The sequence below is a fragment of the Danio rerio genome, chromosome 2, assembly GCF_049306965.1.
Source record: "Danio rerio strain Tuebingen ecotype United States chromosome 2, GRCz12tu, whole genome shotgun sequence".
Classification (NCBI taxonomy): Eukaryota; Metazoa; Chordata; class Actinopteri; order Cypriniformes; family Danionidae; genus Danio; species Danio rerio.
In genome coordinates, this window is record NC_133177.1 from 5,133,427 (window position 1) to 5,149,836 (window position 16,410).

The 16,410-nt window shown below is 35.7% G+C and overlaps 1 protein-coding gene across 2 annotated transcripts in view; it reads right to left on the reverse strand.

Annotated features, from left to right (window-relative positions):
- Positions 1-170: 170 nt before the first annotated feature.
- The window catches only part of tfr1a (transferrin receptor 1a), a 30,869-nt gene continuing 14,629 nt past the window's right edge, over positions 171-16,410 (reverse strand). Inside the window, exons 9-18 of one of the 2 annotated variants that reach the window (XM_005163666.6) lie at positions 15,369-15,538; positions 15,157-15,276; positions 14,455-14,540; positions 13,124-13,187; positions 12,981-13,048; positions 12,820-12,890; positions 10,090-10,174; positions 9,771-9,998; positions 7,997-8,149; positions 171-6,097 (exon numbers count right to left, since the gene is read on the reverse strand). In XM_005163666.6, the coding sequence (XP_005163723.1) occupies positions 5,855-6,097; positions 7,997-8,149; positions 9,771-9,998; positions 10,090-10,174; positions 12,820-12,890; positions 12,981-13,048; positions 13,124-13,187; positions 14,455-14,540; positions 15,157-15,276; positions 15,369-15,538 (1,288 nt within the window). In that variant the 3' untranslated portion in view covers positions 171-5,854. The remainder of the gene's footprint in view (positions 6,098-7,996; positions 8,150-9,770; positions 9,999-10,089; positions 10,175-12,819; positions 12,891-12,980; positions 13,049-13,123; positions 13,188-14,454; positions 14,541-15,156; positions 15,277-15,368; positions 15,539-16,410) is intronic. The other variant, NM_001009917.1, reaches the window with a different exon arrangement.

Genomic DNA, 16,410 nt, shown 5'->3' on the forward strand with positions numbered 1-16,410 from the left:
ACTGACTAAGAATACAATTAATCACTGAATTTAGTCTTAAATTAATTAGAGGTTAAACATGCAATGAAAAATATTAATTCTACAGTCAGTTCTGTCAGTAATCATTGATGAGAACTGCTATACTTCACTCCTGAGTTTAGGACGTCACAGAATAGTCTTGACACTTTAAACCAGTTTGTTCAAACTTTTTTATTAATCACTTGCAGACATCAAATAAAACTGAGATTCAGTGCATGAAGTAAATGAAGTGTGTCTACAATAAAGCCACTACCGACGCAACAGCAAGCTTTAGAAACATTTGACAAGATGTGCATTTATAAACAATCATGAAACTGACGTTGAAGGATAATATTTAATTCTCATTTCTATATATTCCACATAATATAGCTTCTGTTCCAGCTATATATACTTTAACGTTTTACATATATGTGTTTTTTTTTTCGTTAAATAAATATTTTTCAACTACAACTCTTATTTTAATCTCTCTTCTGACAGCCAGGATATAACTGCACCATTAGGGAAATATTAAAGGGACAGTTCACCAAAATTTTTTTAATTCTATCATTTACTCACTCTTCTTTGTTCTTCTGAACACAAATGAAGGTATTTTAAAGAAAGCTAAACATTAGGGGGTTATAGATTTCTTTAAAATGTCGTCTTTTGCGTTTAACAGAACAAAGAAATTTGAGGGTGGAGTAAATAGTGAGTAAATGTTCATTTTTGGGTGAACTATAACTTTCAGTGTGAGGAAATGTCCATCTTTGGGTGAACTACCTTATTAAAACATCATAATTTACTCTGAAGAAAATGAATACAATCAGAGGAAAGTTAAATACACAAAGAAAGGAACAAAAAGAAAAGAAAGAAAAACAAATGGTAAATCTACAAGGCACAAATGAGTCAATACTGCACCAGAACGAAATAAAATACGAAAACCGAGTAATAGCAGAACAGACAATAATCTTCTAGAAGCTCTTAATAGGATCTTACCATCTCTTGCTATCATATAACTGCACCATTACGCCCCGTTCACACGGGGCTTCAGCGTCAACGCTTGACAGAGGGCGTGTCTGAAGTTGAGACTAATGCGATCGTCATAGCAGCGTCAGCCAATAAAATTAGTCAGCAATAGGCCACTGTCTGAGCTGAAGTATTTGCATACAGCAATCTGATTGGCTGACGCTTTCATCCACAATGCAATTGGGTAACGCCTGACGTCACCTATTTAAAGTGAATAAGAAGCGTTGAAGCTGATGCCCCGTGTGAATGGGGCGTTAGAGAATTATTAAAGAGATATTTTACCCCAAAATGAGCATTCTGTCATCATTTACTCCTCCTCTGCTTGTTTCAAAGCAATAATATACTAAATAACACAATAATATACTAAACAATGGGGGAAATAAACAAAAACATCAGTGGCTTCTGTAGTATTTTCGGTTCTAATTACGTGTCAATGGCTGCTTTTGTTCAGAATATCTTGTTTTGTGTTAAAAAAGAAATACATTTTATTCAATTTGAGTAAATATTGAGAAAATATGCAGCCTGAACACAAGAGGAAACATAACTATGTGAAGTTTTGTCAGTTTAGTGGCTAATTTGTATGAATTCAGTCGTACAAAAATGTATGATTTTAAAAATGAGGCGTGGCACCAAACCCCACCCCTAAATCCCCTAAAACCCATCATTGAGAGATTAGCAAATCATACAAAACTGTAGGAATGTAATCAAATGAATTCATAGGAAAATCAAAGTTACAAATTGCCGTAAGACAGCAAAATGTCTTATTTTGGGGTGAACTATCCCTTTAAATCCAACAGGCTAAACAGCTTCACAACTTACTCTGTTTGATGGAGATCAATACAATCTGGCGGAAGTTAAATACACACAGAGAAAAGAGGTAAGCTTCATCTTAATCTACAAGGCACAAATAAGTCGATACTGCACCAGAAACAAACAAAATACGAAAACCGAATGATAATAATAATTATAGAACAGAACAGAATCTTCTAGAAGCTTATAAGAGGATCTTATGGAGTCTCCACTCCATGTTTGATCAATCCAAGGCAGAAGAAGGCAACAGCGCTTGATCGGTAATGAGAAACTGACTCACAACAGAGAACTATAGTATGGCAAGAGTGTGTGAATACAGACGATTTGTACATCATCATGGGAAACACTGTTCCCGATAATTACATCCACGCCACAGTGAAATATGAGGGGCACTGCCCTCGATATCAACACATCGGTAGGCAAAAACTACCATCATCTTCTTCGCATTATGGAAGACACTGCTCCCGATAATGATTCTGGATCAGGTACAACATTGATTCAAAAGGAGGATCCCAGAGACTATACACATGGGTATTTTTATAAACCGAATTTTTCCCGCTTTCAATTTAAATAAAATCTCAGTCGACATGAAAACGCACTGTGATGCATGTTAAAGGGTACGCTGAACCAATAGGGGGCGACATTGACACCGCAATAACAAGGAATTAAACATTTTCGTAATCGCATACAAGTCGATGCAAACATGAGAACTTAGTTTTGCCACGATACTGGAATTCGATACTAATCGGTACTGAAATTTTAAAAACGTTTATTTCCCACTAACATTCGAGCGTTGTTCAGTGTGTTCTTAAACAGCGCTGATTTGCCATTGTGTTTACATGCTCAACAGAAAGGATTGTGATTGGCCGTGAAGGTCATCAGTTCACCAAACTTACCGCTGATGGCCTTCACGGCCAATCACAGTCATTTCTGTTAAACACGTGAACATAATAGCAAATCAGCGCTGTTTGAGAATGCGCTCAAATGTTAGCAGGAAAGGGATGTTTTAAAAACTCCAGTACCGATTAGTATCGAATTCCAGTATCGTGACAACACTAAAGATGATTGGTGTCCTGCGTTGTTAATGACATGAAATACAGTGGTGTGTTTCTCGTAAATGTTCGGAATTTACCTCCTTCGCGTCTTTTGCGATTGGTGTGAACTCAGCCGTGTTGGCCAATCAGAAAGGAGAAAACAGCACGCATGCTGATGTTATGGGTAGTGGTGGGCAAACCGAGGCTTCATGAAACACTGAAACATTCGAAGCAAATATGTCGAAGCTTCGAAACGTTATGAAACTCCTCTCTACAGTGACACCTAGTGGTCATTTGTGTATTGCTTTTTATGCATTGCGTAAATTAAGGAATTATACTCCACGTTTTAGAGTTGAGGTTTCAAGTGATTTAGTGAAGTTCGAATCCAGGGTGATGCAGCTATAGATGTTAGTTTTTAAATGCTCTGTTCTTGTAACATGTTTTGTTTTAACATTTAACGAATAAACACTTTGCGAATAAATATTTCTTGTTTTGATCATAAAAAAGTAACCTTATTAAAATACATCACGTCATCATTTTAGAGTATATGTACAAGTTGGAATTTGAACGCGATACATTTGCTGCACAGTTACTCTACTAGGCTACATGAAATCGTTTTTTTTCCGACCCAGTCAGTCAAATGCGGATTCGCCTGGTCTTAAAGCGCTTCTGAAATGAATGATGATTTAAATCGCTTTAGTCATGTGACCTGGTGTTTCGAAATATTTCAGTCATGTGACCTATGTGTTTCAGATCATGCTTCGGTGAGGTGTTTTAAAACACTTTCGCTTCCTGATCTCGACAGCGTGTCGAAACGTCAGTTTCACGTCGGCCATCCCTAGTTATGGTTCGAGAACTCCAATCGTAGTGTTCACAACCACATGGTTCGGTATCAGTCAATACAGTTACACAATTATATAGACAAACAGCAGAAAAAAGTGTGTTTTTTAAAATACCCATGTTCATGAGGACTACAAGACACCAGTCACTTTCTGAAAATAGCTTGTAATAGATTAAAGAAAGAATATGTGTCAGTCTCTGGTCACGGCTTTTGAAAACAAGGTTTTCTCCATAGCAGATGCTGCTTTCATATGTCGACAGTATAACTGTCATAATTATGGAAGGCACTGCTTCCGATAATTATACATTTGTTAAAAAAGGCGTTACAAAATGCTATTTATAGTGATCCTTGTCACTGATAAATAAAAAAAAACTAATAAATACTAATAAATACAGGAAGCGTTTTTCTATTACCTTACAGACCTGATTGGAAATGCTCCTGAATAAGTGTATCCCGCTGGAAAATTGGAAAAATACTGTGCTTGGTTAGAAAATTTATAATGTCACTGGCCGAGGCTGCGTCCAAAATTGCATACTTCCCTATGTGTAAAACAGTACACGAGCTGTGTAGTATGTCTGAATTCAAAGTATTTGAAAAAATGATGAAGATTCAAAATATGCTTTTCTTAAATTTTTTTTCTTGTTTTTATGTCCGAAAATCTCAAAATTCATCAATCAAGATGCATTTTATAGACAAGCAAATCATAATGTCTTGTTTTAATAAATAATAAACCAAAATTAAGTGATTTGTTTGACAAAACAAGCAACATAATCTACCAATAAGGTAAGCAAAATAATCTTATACCCAAAGGAAAAACAAGATTATTTAGCTTACCCCATTGGCAGATTTTTTGCATGTTTTAAGGGGGAAAAATCTGTTTATTTTAGCATATTATTTCTTAAAACAAGACAATATGATTTGCTTGTCTAGAAAATGCTTCTTGATTTACACATCTCTTTGGTATTTGGACTAAAAACAAAGTAACTACTACTTCCGGCAAGATTTTGTATTGTGCATCCAATGGACGCTACGCTATCCTATTATACTGCGTGATAGAATTTCTGAAATGGGAGTGAAGAGACGTGGGTAGGTCATGTGAATGCTAACTAGCGGATGTAGTACGTCCCAATTCCATTCATACTAGACGCATTCATACTAGGGCTGGGCGATATGGCAAAAATTCAATATTTTCCATATTGAACGATAACAATATATATTTCGATAGAAGTTGTTAATGCTTCCAAAGAGCACCCCAACAATGGCAGAAGCCGCAAAAATTAGAGGGTGCAATAAATGGCATAACACATTTTTGGCCGATAATATAGACACACTTTTCCCATTGTTGCACATTTCTGCTGTGTGATTGGCTCTTGGATTAAAATAGAGTAAAAAAAGTCAAGAGCTTATCATTGTTATTGACATGAATTTTATCGCGATATAATGTCAATAATTGGCCCAGCCCTATTTCATACTATATAGAGCGTACTTTTCTAAAGGTTGTGAAGTCAATATTCAAATTCAAATGTAGTAACTATTTGAGTAGTGTATGATTTCGGACGCAGCTTTGATTGTCTAACTTAAGCCTATTTTTATTTTTATAAATAAATACTGTTGAGACCGAAACTTTTGATTTAATAAACTACAGTAGTCAACATTTGAAGTGGACCAAAACCTTTTAATCGAAAATGTTCCAATACAATTTCACAACACCCATTTCTTGTAATAGGACAATTTCGATAAACACTTTTGATTCTCTTCAAATGTTAAATACGGTAGACTACTGTAAAGGGACATACTTAACCAGCTTTTTTGTACATTGACCTCATTTAAAAAGAAACATATTTATGTTTAGAGGACAAATTAATGATATAAACTACTTTGATAATAAGTTACGCAATTTTGAAGCTTGAAAGCTTAGGTAACTTCTTGGAAAACAGCAACTAGTACATTCAAATGATCCTTATTTTGTGTACCACAGAATAAATTCTTGAATTCTTGATAAATTTTAATAACGTTTTGGTCAACTACTGCTTTAAATAGTGAGCTAAACCTAACCATAAAATTCATGTAAATAGAGCACCAATATCATTTTGTTTGTATTGTCTTGACTGATGGAAAACAGTTGTAAACCTAAAGAGGTGAGCTGAAGCTAAATTTGATTATCCAAATCCCAGACTTCCCCTGCCAACGCATTGGCACAGCCCTGGATGGTCCAGGTGGCGAGAGCGAACTGGTTCTTGAACTGGTCGATGTCAGCAGATTCCAGGCCTCCTTTAATGGCTTCGAGGTGATCCAGCAGAGCTGCCAGTGTGTGCGAGCCGGAGCCCAGCAGAATGTGCCGGAACAGAGTCTGACGGGGAGACACGTATGGAGAGAGCAGACTGCCTTCCACCTTAAAATAGACACAACGTGCGAACGTGAGCAGAGAATCATTTCCATTTCACAACTCCTTCCTTTAATATGAACATTGTTTCACAAGACAACTGTGTAAATCAAATACAGTGGGGGAAATAAGCATTGAACACGTCATGTTTTCGTTCAAAAGGAGCGGTTGACATAGGAATTGAACTAGATTTCAGGGGAAAAAAAACAATTCCAACCGATAAATAAAATAAAAAATTTGTAAAAATCTGTAAAATGAATTACGTGTATTACCAGTGGAATGACACGAAAATAAAGTACTGAACTACAGAATCATAATTATTACCTCATATAAAAGGCTTTTTTAATGGTGGTGGCTTAAAGATGGCTCTCATATGGAGAATGAAGTCACATGAATTGCTCAGGTGTGAGTTTTTCACAAACTTTAACAGAGTTGATGGTCCCGTGGGTGTTGTCAATCCAATGAGTTAGGGCAGGGATGTCAAACTCAATTCCTGGAGGGCCGAAGCCCTGCACAGTTTAGTTCCAACCCTGCTCCAACACACTTACCTGTAGGTTTCAAACAAGCCTGAAGGACTCAATTAGTTTGTTTAATTAGGTGTGTTTAATTAGGGTTAGAACTAAACTGTGCAGAGCTGCGGCCCTTTTGGAACTGAGTTTGACACCTGTGGGTTAAGGTTAGCATTAATTTGTATTTTCTATCTGATTCGGATCAGGTGATTGGCTGGGCCATTCTACAGGTTGAATTTCTTTCTCTGAAAGCATTTGAGAGTTTCCTTGACTGCGGTTTGGATCATTCTGCAGGTGTTCAAAAAACACAGCACTACAATTGACAACAGAAAACAAGCACTCAGCTCAAGAAAAAAACGCTTCGATGGACACTCATGACTTTTGCAGCACCTTATGTTTTTAAGACACCATGTCAAGTTTAAAGGATTGCAAGTTTTACATGCAGCACCACCCAAAAATGTCAGTTCCAAAGCAATGGAGCAATCAGAAGAACTCAGAGGTGAGAATAGTGTTGAGAGACAAGTCTGCGTGAACCGGAAGTTTCTGAAACTTTTATTTCAGAATTTTGATGTACTTCCAACTTAAACTGTATATTGAGTAGAGGGCGGGGCTTTCTTTTGAGCATCATTTTCATAGCTAACTAACAGTAAAAGGGAAATGGTTAAAGTTTTTGATTTAGACCATTTTGAGAGATGTAAACAAAAGCAATGGTCCCAACTAGAGGTGTGAGTTTTCAACAGACTTCAACAGAGTGCCAAAATCTTGATAGTCCTGTGGGTCTGGTCTATCAAATCCGAGCTTTATTTTGTATTTTCTATATTGGGTTCAGGTCAAGTGTTTGGCTTGGCCATTCTACGGCTTGATTGTCTTTCTCTAAAAGCATTTTGAGAGTTTCCTTGGCTGTGTTTTGGATCATTGTCTTGCTGAAATGTCCACCCTGGTTTCATCTTCATCATCCTGATAATGTAGACGTTGGACTGAAGGAGCCGATATTCATTTACAATGACGAAGGGCAGAGGATTGCTGAAGAACTACTGAGAGATTTCAGCTGCTGTCTGGGCTTTCACTGCCGAACATACACTTTCCTTTCTTCTTGTGTTCAATTGGATTTCTTCAGTTGTTACCAACATCAAGTGAAAATTAAGCCAACAGCATCTTTAGAAATATGTTGACGTGTTCAATACCTATTTTCCCAGCTGTATTTACCTATTTAGTAAGATAAATCAATACGAAAGCAACAAAATTACATTTCCAAGCACTTTCTCCAAAATTAAAGCACTTTCAAACTTCAAAACCTTTTCCAGCACCCGTACAAACCATGCTAGTTCCATCCCATCCTTTTCCAACAGAACATAGGTCACTACAGAAAAGCAGAAATGGCATGACAAGTGCTCCTTACCCTCATAATGCGATTGTTGATGATGCGACACTGCTCCATGTCATCAAGATCGCTGTTTCGGATGGCAGAAGTAAGAGCGCTCGCAGCACGATCATATGAACCCTGAGCTGACAGAAGCCACTGCATTGTCAACGTTGGAGGAAGGCGGCCAGACTTTAACATAAAATACAAAAGAATATTAAAACTTACTGTACTTCACAGGTATCTCTATCAGAGAGCAAGTTCTTTTCTCTGAATGTGTTAAAGGTCCATTGAAGTGCTTGAAATGTGCATTTCTTATTCAGAATTTGACAATCTCAACTTAAATATGAAGACAGGCCCCTCCCCTTTATAAAAACAGCCAATGGTGTTTTGTTTTTATCACAGCTGTCTATGTTTTTGCAGTGAAGCAGGTTTTTCAGTCGGTTGCTATGATAATGAGTGTCCCCCATATACTGTTACAAGTTGCGTGGTATTGTCCAACCCCTCCTCCACTGTGATTGGGCGACTAGCTCAAAAGTGACAATGATGGGTGCAGCATTCAGCGCTGAAAGTAAAACACCTGCTCAGTGCCTCATATGCTGCAGTCCCTGCTGAAAAATCCAGCTTAAACCAGCCTAGGCTGGTTTTAGCTGGTTGACAAGCCTGGTTTTAAAGGGGTTTTGGCCATTTCCATGCTGGTTTCCAGCCATTTGCAGCCTGGTCTTGCTGGTCAGGCTGGAAAATGACCAGCTAAATCCAGCTAAAACCAGCTTGACCAGCCTGGTTTAAGCTGGACATAGCTGGTTTTAGATGGTCATCTCCCAGCCTGACCAGCTATGACCAGGCTGGAAATGGCTGGAAACCAGCCTGGAAATGGCCAAAACCCCTCTAAAACCAGGCTGGTCAACCAGCTAAAACCAGCCTAGGCTGGTTTAAGCTGGATTTTTCTGTAGAGGTGCTCAAATAACTCAGCACTACTTTTGGACCCAACAGAAAACAAACACTTAGCTTGAGGAAAAAGCGCATCGGTGGACACGCACCCTTTATACTCACGACTTGCAGCTCCTCGCGTTCTTACAATGCCATGTCAAGTTACAATAATGTGAAGTTTTGCACACAGCACCACTCAACAATGTCAGTTCCAAAGCAGTGAGACAAGCACTGCAAGCTTCTGTTTACAGTAGCAAGTCGACAAGACAACTGTTTTAGTTGGACAAAAACATGGCAGAGGAGGTACTTTTATTAAAATCTGTGTGAACCAGAAGTTGATGAGATTTATTTCAGTATTTTGATGTACTTCCAACTTTTAGTACTCAAACTGAATATTGAGTAGGGCTTTATTCGGAGCATTATTCTATCATACCAAACTAACAGTCAGAGAAGCATGGCTAAGGTTATTGATATACAGTTGCTATGGAAGCACTCCGGTTTACAGTACGTCAACAGAAGGACCACAATTCCAAGCGTAAAGGCCAATGGTCAGACTTTGTTTGATTATTCACTTCTAGAATATCAATGTGAGCGAGCATTGTAAATAAACATTGTACATTATGATTGGACACAATTTTTAAAGCCTAAGTGATGCGCCTCACATTTGCGTTTTGTGAGAAAGACCATTTCAACAATCAGAATGTGTCAAATCAAATACATAAATAAATAATATAATACAAAAATAGCAGTTTGCAACATCAAGCAGTGTAATCTCTTTTATACAGCTAAAAGTCAGCAAGTCTTCACACATTTTTGTGAAAAATAAGATGGATAGAACAAACTCCAAGTTAAAGCTGTTTGCATCTGCCGTATACAAACTCACCATTTGGCGTGATTCAACTTTAGACCTGATCTGGGACACGTAGCTGCGGATGATGGTGGTGTACTTTGCCACGTTGAGCTTGAGCAAGTGGTCATGCACCAGCCGAAGAGTGACCAGTCCTGCCACCTCACCGGCCGCCTTGGCCAGCACCAAAGTCTTGCGGGACGTGAACAGATCTAGATTCTGGTTGGTATCCTCGAATGTACCAAACGGGTAAAACCTTGAATTCTGTAACAGATGAGGCAGGTGTTTCATTTCAGAATAAAACATGCTGTATGTATGTATTTTGAGCATCTTCAGAAATAAACAGAAGACTCACTGTAAAAAATCGAAATGACAGTGACGGGATGCCTGAGAAGGTCTGGAACGCATAGGAAGGGTGAGACAAACCCATGGGCTCAATCCTGAGAGGAAAAAAAAATGTTAAAAATTTTGTTATTGATTAAAGCTTTTAAAAAGTATTTCTATAAATTGAATAAAGTTAATTAAAGTAAAATACAAATCAAAATTACAAGAGTTGCCTGGTCATCTTACTGAAATAAAATTTTACTTTTTTATAGTGAAGTAGTAAAATTACTAAAACTAACATAAAAAAATATATATATATACATATTTTAAAAAATTCATGAACTGATAAAACTAAAGTTAAACAAATGTAATAAATAAATTAATAATTACAAAAATAAAGTTGAAGTCATATATTACATATTTCCAAATGATTTTTGTCATATATAACATATTTCCAAATGATGTTTAACAGAGGAAGGAAATGTACACAGTATGTCTAATAATATTTTTTCCTCTGGAAAAAGTCTTGTTTGTTTTATCTTGGCAAGAATAAACAATAATAAGAATAATTTTTTAAACACCATTTTAAGGTCAAAATTATTAGCCCCTTTAAGCTAATTTAATTTCAATAAACTACAGAACAAACCATCGTTATACAATAACTTGCCTAATTACCCTAACCTGCCTAGTTAACCTAATTAACCTAGTTAAGCCTTTAAATGTCACTTTAAGCTGTATAGAAGTGTCTTGAAAAACATCTAGTCAAATATTATTTACTGTCATCATGGTGAAGATAAAATAAATCAGTTATTAGAAATTATTATAGATATTATTATATAGAGTTATTAAAACTATAATGTTTATAAATGTGTTGAGAAAATCTACTCTCCGTTAAACAGAAATTGTAAAAATAAATAAACAGGGGAGGGTAATAATTCAGGGGGTTTAATAATTCTGACATCAACTGTGTGTGTGTGTGTATATATATATATATATATATATATATATATATATATATATATATATATATATATATATATATATATATATATATATATATATATATATAGGATCACACACACACACACACAAACATATATATGTGTGTGTGTGTGTGTGTGTATATACATACACACATATATACACACACACACATAAACACACACATAAACACACACACACACACACACACACACACACACACACATATATATATATATATATATATATATATATATATATATATATATATATATATATATATATATATATATATATATATATATATACATATATATATACATATACCACGAACCAGCGACCCAGCGACCTTCTTGCTGTGAGGTGACAGCACTACCTACTGCGCCTATTTTTATTATTTTTTTGAAAATTATTGTTCATCATGGCACCATTTATTAAATGTGAAAAAATTGTTACATTGTTAAGTTATAGTTTAATAACTTAATTTTTATATATTACTTATTGTATGTATTTTTAAAAGAAATTATAACTTCAATCATTATTGCTTTTATTACTATTACCATTTAAGCTACCACCAGCTGAAAATTCATCATTTAAATCACTGGAATAAATTATTAAATTAAATTATAAACTACTTTTGAACAGTTATTTTATAATAATAACTTTTGCAATAACTTTCCACAATTTTACAATTTGTACTGGATTTTTGATTAATCCTTAGTGAGCAGGAGAAGCTTACTTTTAAAAATGTAATAATCATACTGATATATATATATATATTAAATAATGTAAAGTTAATTATATAAAATATCATTAAATATGGTATATAAATGTGACTAACATTTTAAATGAAAATTTAAGTGTATTGAAAGCAATTAAGTTGTCCTAAACACCAGAAATGTGTTGTTTCAGCTTTTTTATAACAATAGTATGTAAATGTGACCCTGAACCACAAAACCAGTAAAAAAAGTGTACATTTTATTTTTAAATTAATGTAATAGATTAACTGAAAGCAGTAAAAATACATATTTCTATTAATGTATGGATTGTCAGGACAATATTTAGCTGAGATAAAACTATTTGATATCTGAAATCTAAGCATTTGAAAAAAGAAATTAAAATATTGAGAAAATCACCTTTCGAGTTGTCTAAAAAAGGTGATTAGCTAAATTTATAATACTAATCAAAAATGACGTTATGATTTATTTAAATTAAGAAAATTTACAAAATGTCTTTAAGAAGTCTGATCTTTACCTAAAATTCTAAAGATTTTTACAATAGAGGAAAAATTGATCATGTATTTTTGATTATTGCCAAAAATATACCCGTGCAGGGCGACATTGTGGCTTAGTGGTTAGTACTGTCGCCTCACAGCAAGAAGGTCCCTGGTTCGAGTCCTTGCTAGGCCAGTTGGCATTTCTGTGTGGAGTTTGCATGTGCTCCCCATGTTGGCGTGGGTTTCCTCCGGGTGCCCCGGTTTCCCCCACAGTTTAAACACATGCGCTATAGGTGAATTGAATTGTGAGAGTGTATGGGTGTTTCCCATTACTGGGTTGCAGCTGGAAGGGCATTCGATGTGTAAAACGTATGCTGGATAAGTTGGCTGTTCATTCCTTGTGGCGACCCCTGATGAATAAAGGAACTAAGCCAAAGAAAAATGAATGAATGAATGAATGAATATACCCGTGCAAAAGAAAATAAAAAACTGGTTTGAGGGTCACGGGTCACACGTAATACAAATAATAAAGCTGAAAATGAGAGTAATGTGTGACAGACGTACACAGACTTCTCCCAGTTGGATCCTGCAAACTGTTCATGCAAGGATTTGGTTGAATCGGTTGGAGATGAGACCTGTATGATGACAAATAAAAAGGTTATTTCTCTTTATAGAACAGATAAAACACGCCAAACGGCTAATATTGAGCATGTGTGGAAGCTCACCTGCTTCATTGTGCTCTCCAGTAAATCATACAGCAGTGGACTGGCAGCAGCTTTGAAAGAGTCCGAACCTAAAGAGAAACACCAGATGATCACAGTCAAGAGGGGGCTATAATCAGATCTTCAAGACATGACTTCTCACAAACCTGAGATGAGGTCATCGAGGCTGATGTAAGAAAACATCTTCAAATTCAAAGAATTCAGGTAACCCTGTGGGTACAAAACGAAAAAAAAACAAATGAGTTCTATTAATTACGTACAGTACAGCAGGGTATCTTGCATTTTTTAGACCTTTTTAAAATCACACAGAACAAAATTTAAGATTTTAAATTTTGCACAAAAAAACAACAAAAATAAAATAAATAAATAAAAGAACGAATGACTATCACTGTTAATTATACATATAGTGTCAAACTTAAAAACATTGTTATAATTAATATTATTAATATTATTATTAAAAATAACAACATAAACAAATCATAATAAAAATGTTCTCCCAAACTGCATTAACAACCCTAATTAAACATAATATCCCAATGTCAATAACTTTTGCCTTTTATTAAAATAAAATATAACGATATTTTATATGCATTTTTAATACTGTTTTATAGATACACTATCTGACAAAAGTCTTGTCGCCTATCCATTTTTAGAAACAACCAAATAATAACTAGACTTAACAGAAATAATGTCCAGTATAGAATATAAAGTCATGCTGCAGTGGAGAAAGAATGAATATAGTGTATAGTGTACGACTCCATCATGAGTTTGGAGGACTGCATCCACACATCTCTGCAATGACTCAAATCACTGATTAATAAAGTCATCTGGAACGGCCAAGAAAGCGTTCTTGCAGGACTCTTAGAGTTCTTCAAGATTCTCTGGATTCACCTTCAATGCCTCCTCCTTCATCTTACCTCAGACATGCTCAATAATGTTCATATCTGGTGACTGGACTGGCCAATCCTAGAGCACCTTGACCTTCTTTGCCTTCAGGAGCTTTGATGTGGAGGCTGAAGTATGAGAAGGAGCGCTATCCTGGTGAAGAATTTGCCCTCTCCTGTGGTTTGTAATGTAATGGGCAGCACAAATGTCTTGATACCTCAGGCTGTTGATGTTGCCATCCACCCCCATACTGAATGTAACCCCAAACCATGATTTTTTTCTTCACCAAACTTGACTGATTTCTATGAGAATTATGGGCCCATGTGGGTTCCAGTAGTAGTACCCACTACTAGTACTAATACTACTAGTCTTCTGCAGTATTTGTGATGACTGGGATGCAGTTCAACAGATGATTCATCAGGAAAATCCACCTTCTGCCACTTTTCCAAATGATCAACAAGAAGTCAAGTTATTATTTGCTGCTCTTTCAACTGGGATCAATGACAAGACTTTTGTCAGGTAGTGTACTTATTTTCTGATTGTGTTTGATCTTGTTCTGGTAAAGCATTTGCTGACAACATTGCAATCAAACCTCCAACCACTCTGTGGCTCCGACACCTCCAAATTCACCAGCACTCCAGCTTGCAAAAACGATGCTCCTCTTTGGTTTGAATCCATCTGGCAAAGGACAGTTGCAATTAAAACCATTAAGTTATTCCCAATGAATAACCATTATAGTTAATTAAAGGAACAGTTCACCCAAAACAGAAAGTTAGGTCAAATTAGGTCATTCCATAGTAGTTGTTTTTCCTTCAATGTATGTCAATGGTTACCGGTTTCTAATTTTTTTTTTTTTTTTTTTAATCCTACTTTTTGTCCATTAGCAAAATGAAACAAAGGTTTAGAACCACTCAAAGGTAAGTAAATAGTAAGAAAAATTTTGGTTTTTGGGTGAACTATCCCTTCAAAGGGACAATATGTCATTTCTGCCACTAGAGGGCGCTTAATCACAACAAACAAAGGTGTATTTTGAAGACACCGTGACTGAGTGTGGAATCATGGGAGTCGTCGTCTTCATTTAATACATATTAGCATGGTCGTATGAAGACAGGGAAGGCTTTTAAGTGAAAGGTTGCTAATTAAAATTGCATATTTCTCTAAATTTGAACATTCTTCAAGTACACAAGTCAGCAAAATAAATACAGAGATATTTCAGCTAAACAAAACATGACATATCGTGTCTTATTATATAGAATTGTGAAATCAATGACTGTAAAAGCCATTACTAACATACCATTCTTGATCATGTCTGTGATAGTTCTGGCCAACTCCACCAGTAAACTAGTGCCAACTGTGCTTCGGGCAAATCCCGGACCCCATGCATCTCTCTGGACCCCGATCACCAAATAGCGGTCTAAAGAATCAAAAACAAGTGGTTAGAGACTGCATGGGATCAACCATTCATTTAATTCACACATCTGTTTATAGTGTAACAGGAAACAGTACCTGCATCCAAATAACCTTTAATGACTCCAAACACATTGTGGATTTTTTTCTGAACGAGGACGTTGTTGACTTCCACTGTGATGATGTCATCTTTATCGCCGAGCAGGTACTGAGTGTCCGCGAGCATCCCATCACTCCATTCTCTTGGGGAACTTCGACCACCTAACTTACTGTTAAGAGAACAAATATGTCAGCACTGAAACCCATAACAAACATTTCTGATGACAGGGGGTAGCGCTTTAAGTGCTTTTTCATACATGATATGGAAACCCCACAATATCACTTGCATCTTAAAGGGATAATGTCATCATTTACTCCCTCTTTACTCGTTCCAAACCTGTTTGAGTTTCTGTCTTCTGTTGAACACAAAGAAATATACTTTGAAGAAAGCTCAAAACCTGTAACCATTGACTTCCATAGTATTTATTTTTTATACTATGTAAGTCAATGGTTACAGGTTTTTAATAATCTTCAAATCAGCTTCTTTAGTGTCCTAAAGAAATGTTTTAAAAGACATGTGACCATTGACTTCCATAGCATGAAAAACAAATGCTATGGAAGTCAATGGTTACAGGTTTTTAGCAAATTATCTTCTTTACTGTTCTTTAGAAGCGCCCTAAAGATGTGTAACCATTGACTTACATAGTATGAAAAATAAATACTATGGAAGTCAATGGTTACCAGTTTTTTACTTTCTTCAAATTACCTTCTTAAGTGTTTTAAATAAATGTTCTGAAAATGTGTAACCATTGACTTACTTAGTATGAAACACAAATATTATAGAAGTCAATGGTTACAGGTTTTTAGCATTCTTCAAATGATCTTCTTTAGTGCTCTAAAGAAATGTTCTAAAGACATGTAACCATTGACTTCCATAGCATGAAAAACAAATGCTATGAAAGTCAATGGTTACAGGTTTTTAGCAAATCATCTTCTTTAGTGTTCTTAAGAAGCGCCCTAAAGATGTGTAACCATTGACTTACATAGTATGAAAAACAAATATTATGGAAGTCAATGATTTCAGGTTTTTAGCATTCTTGCA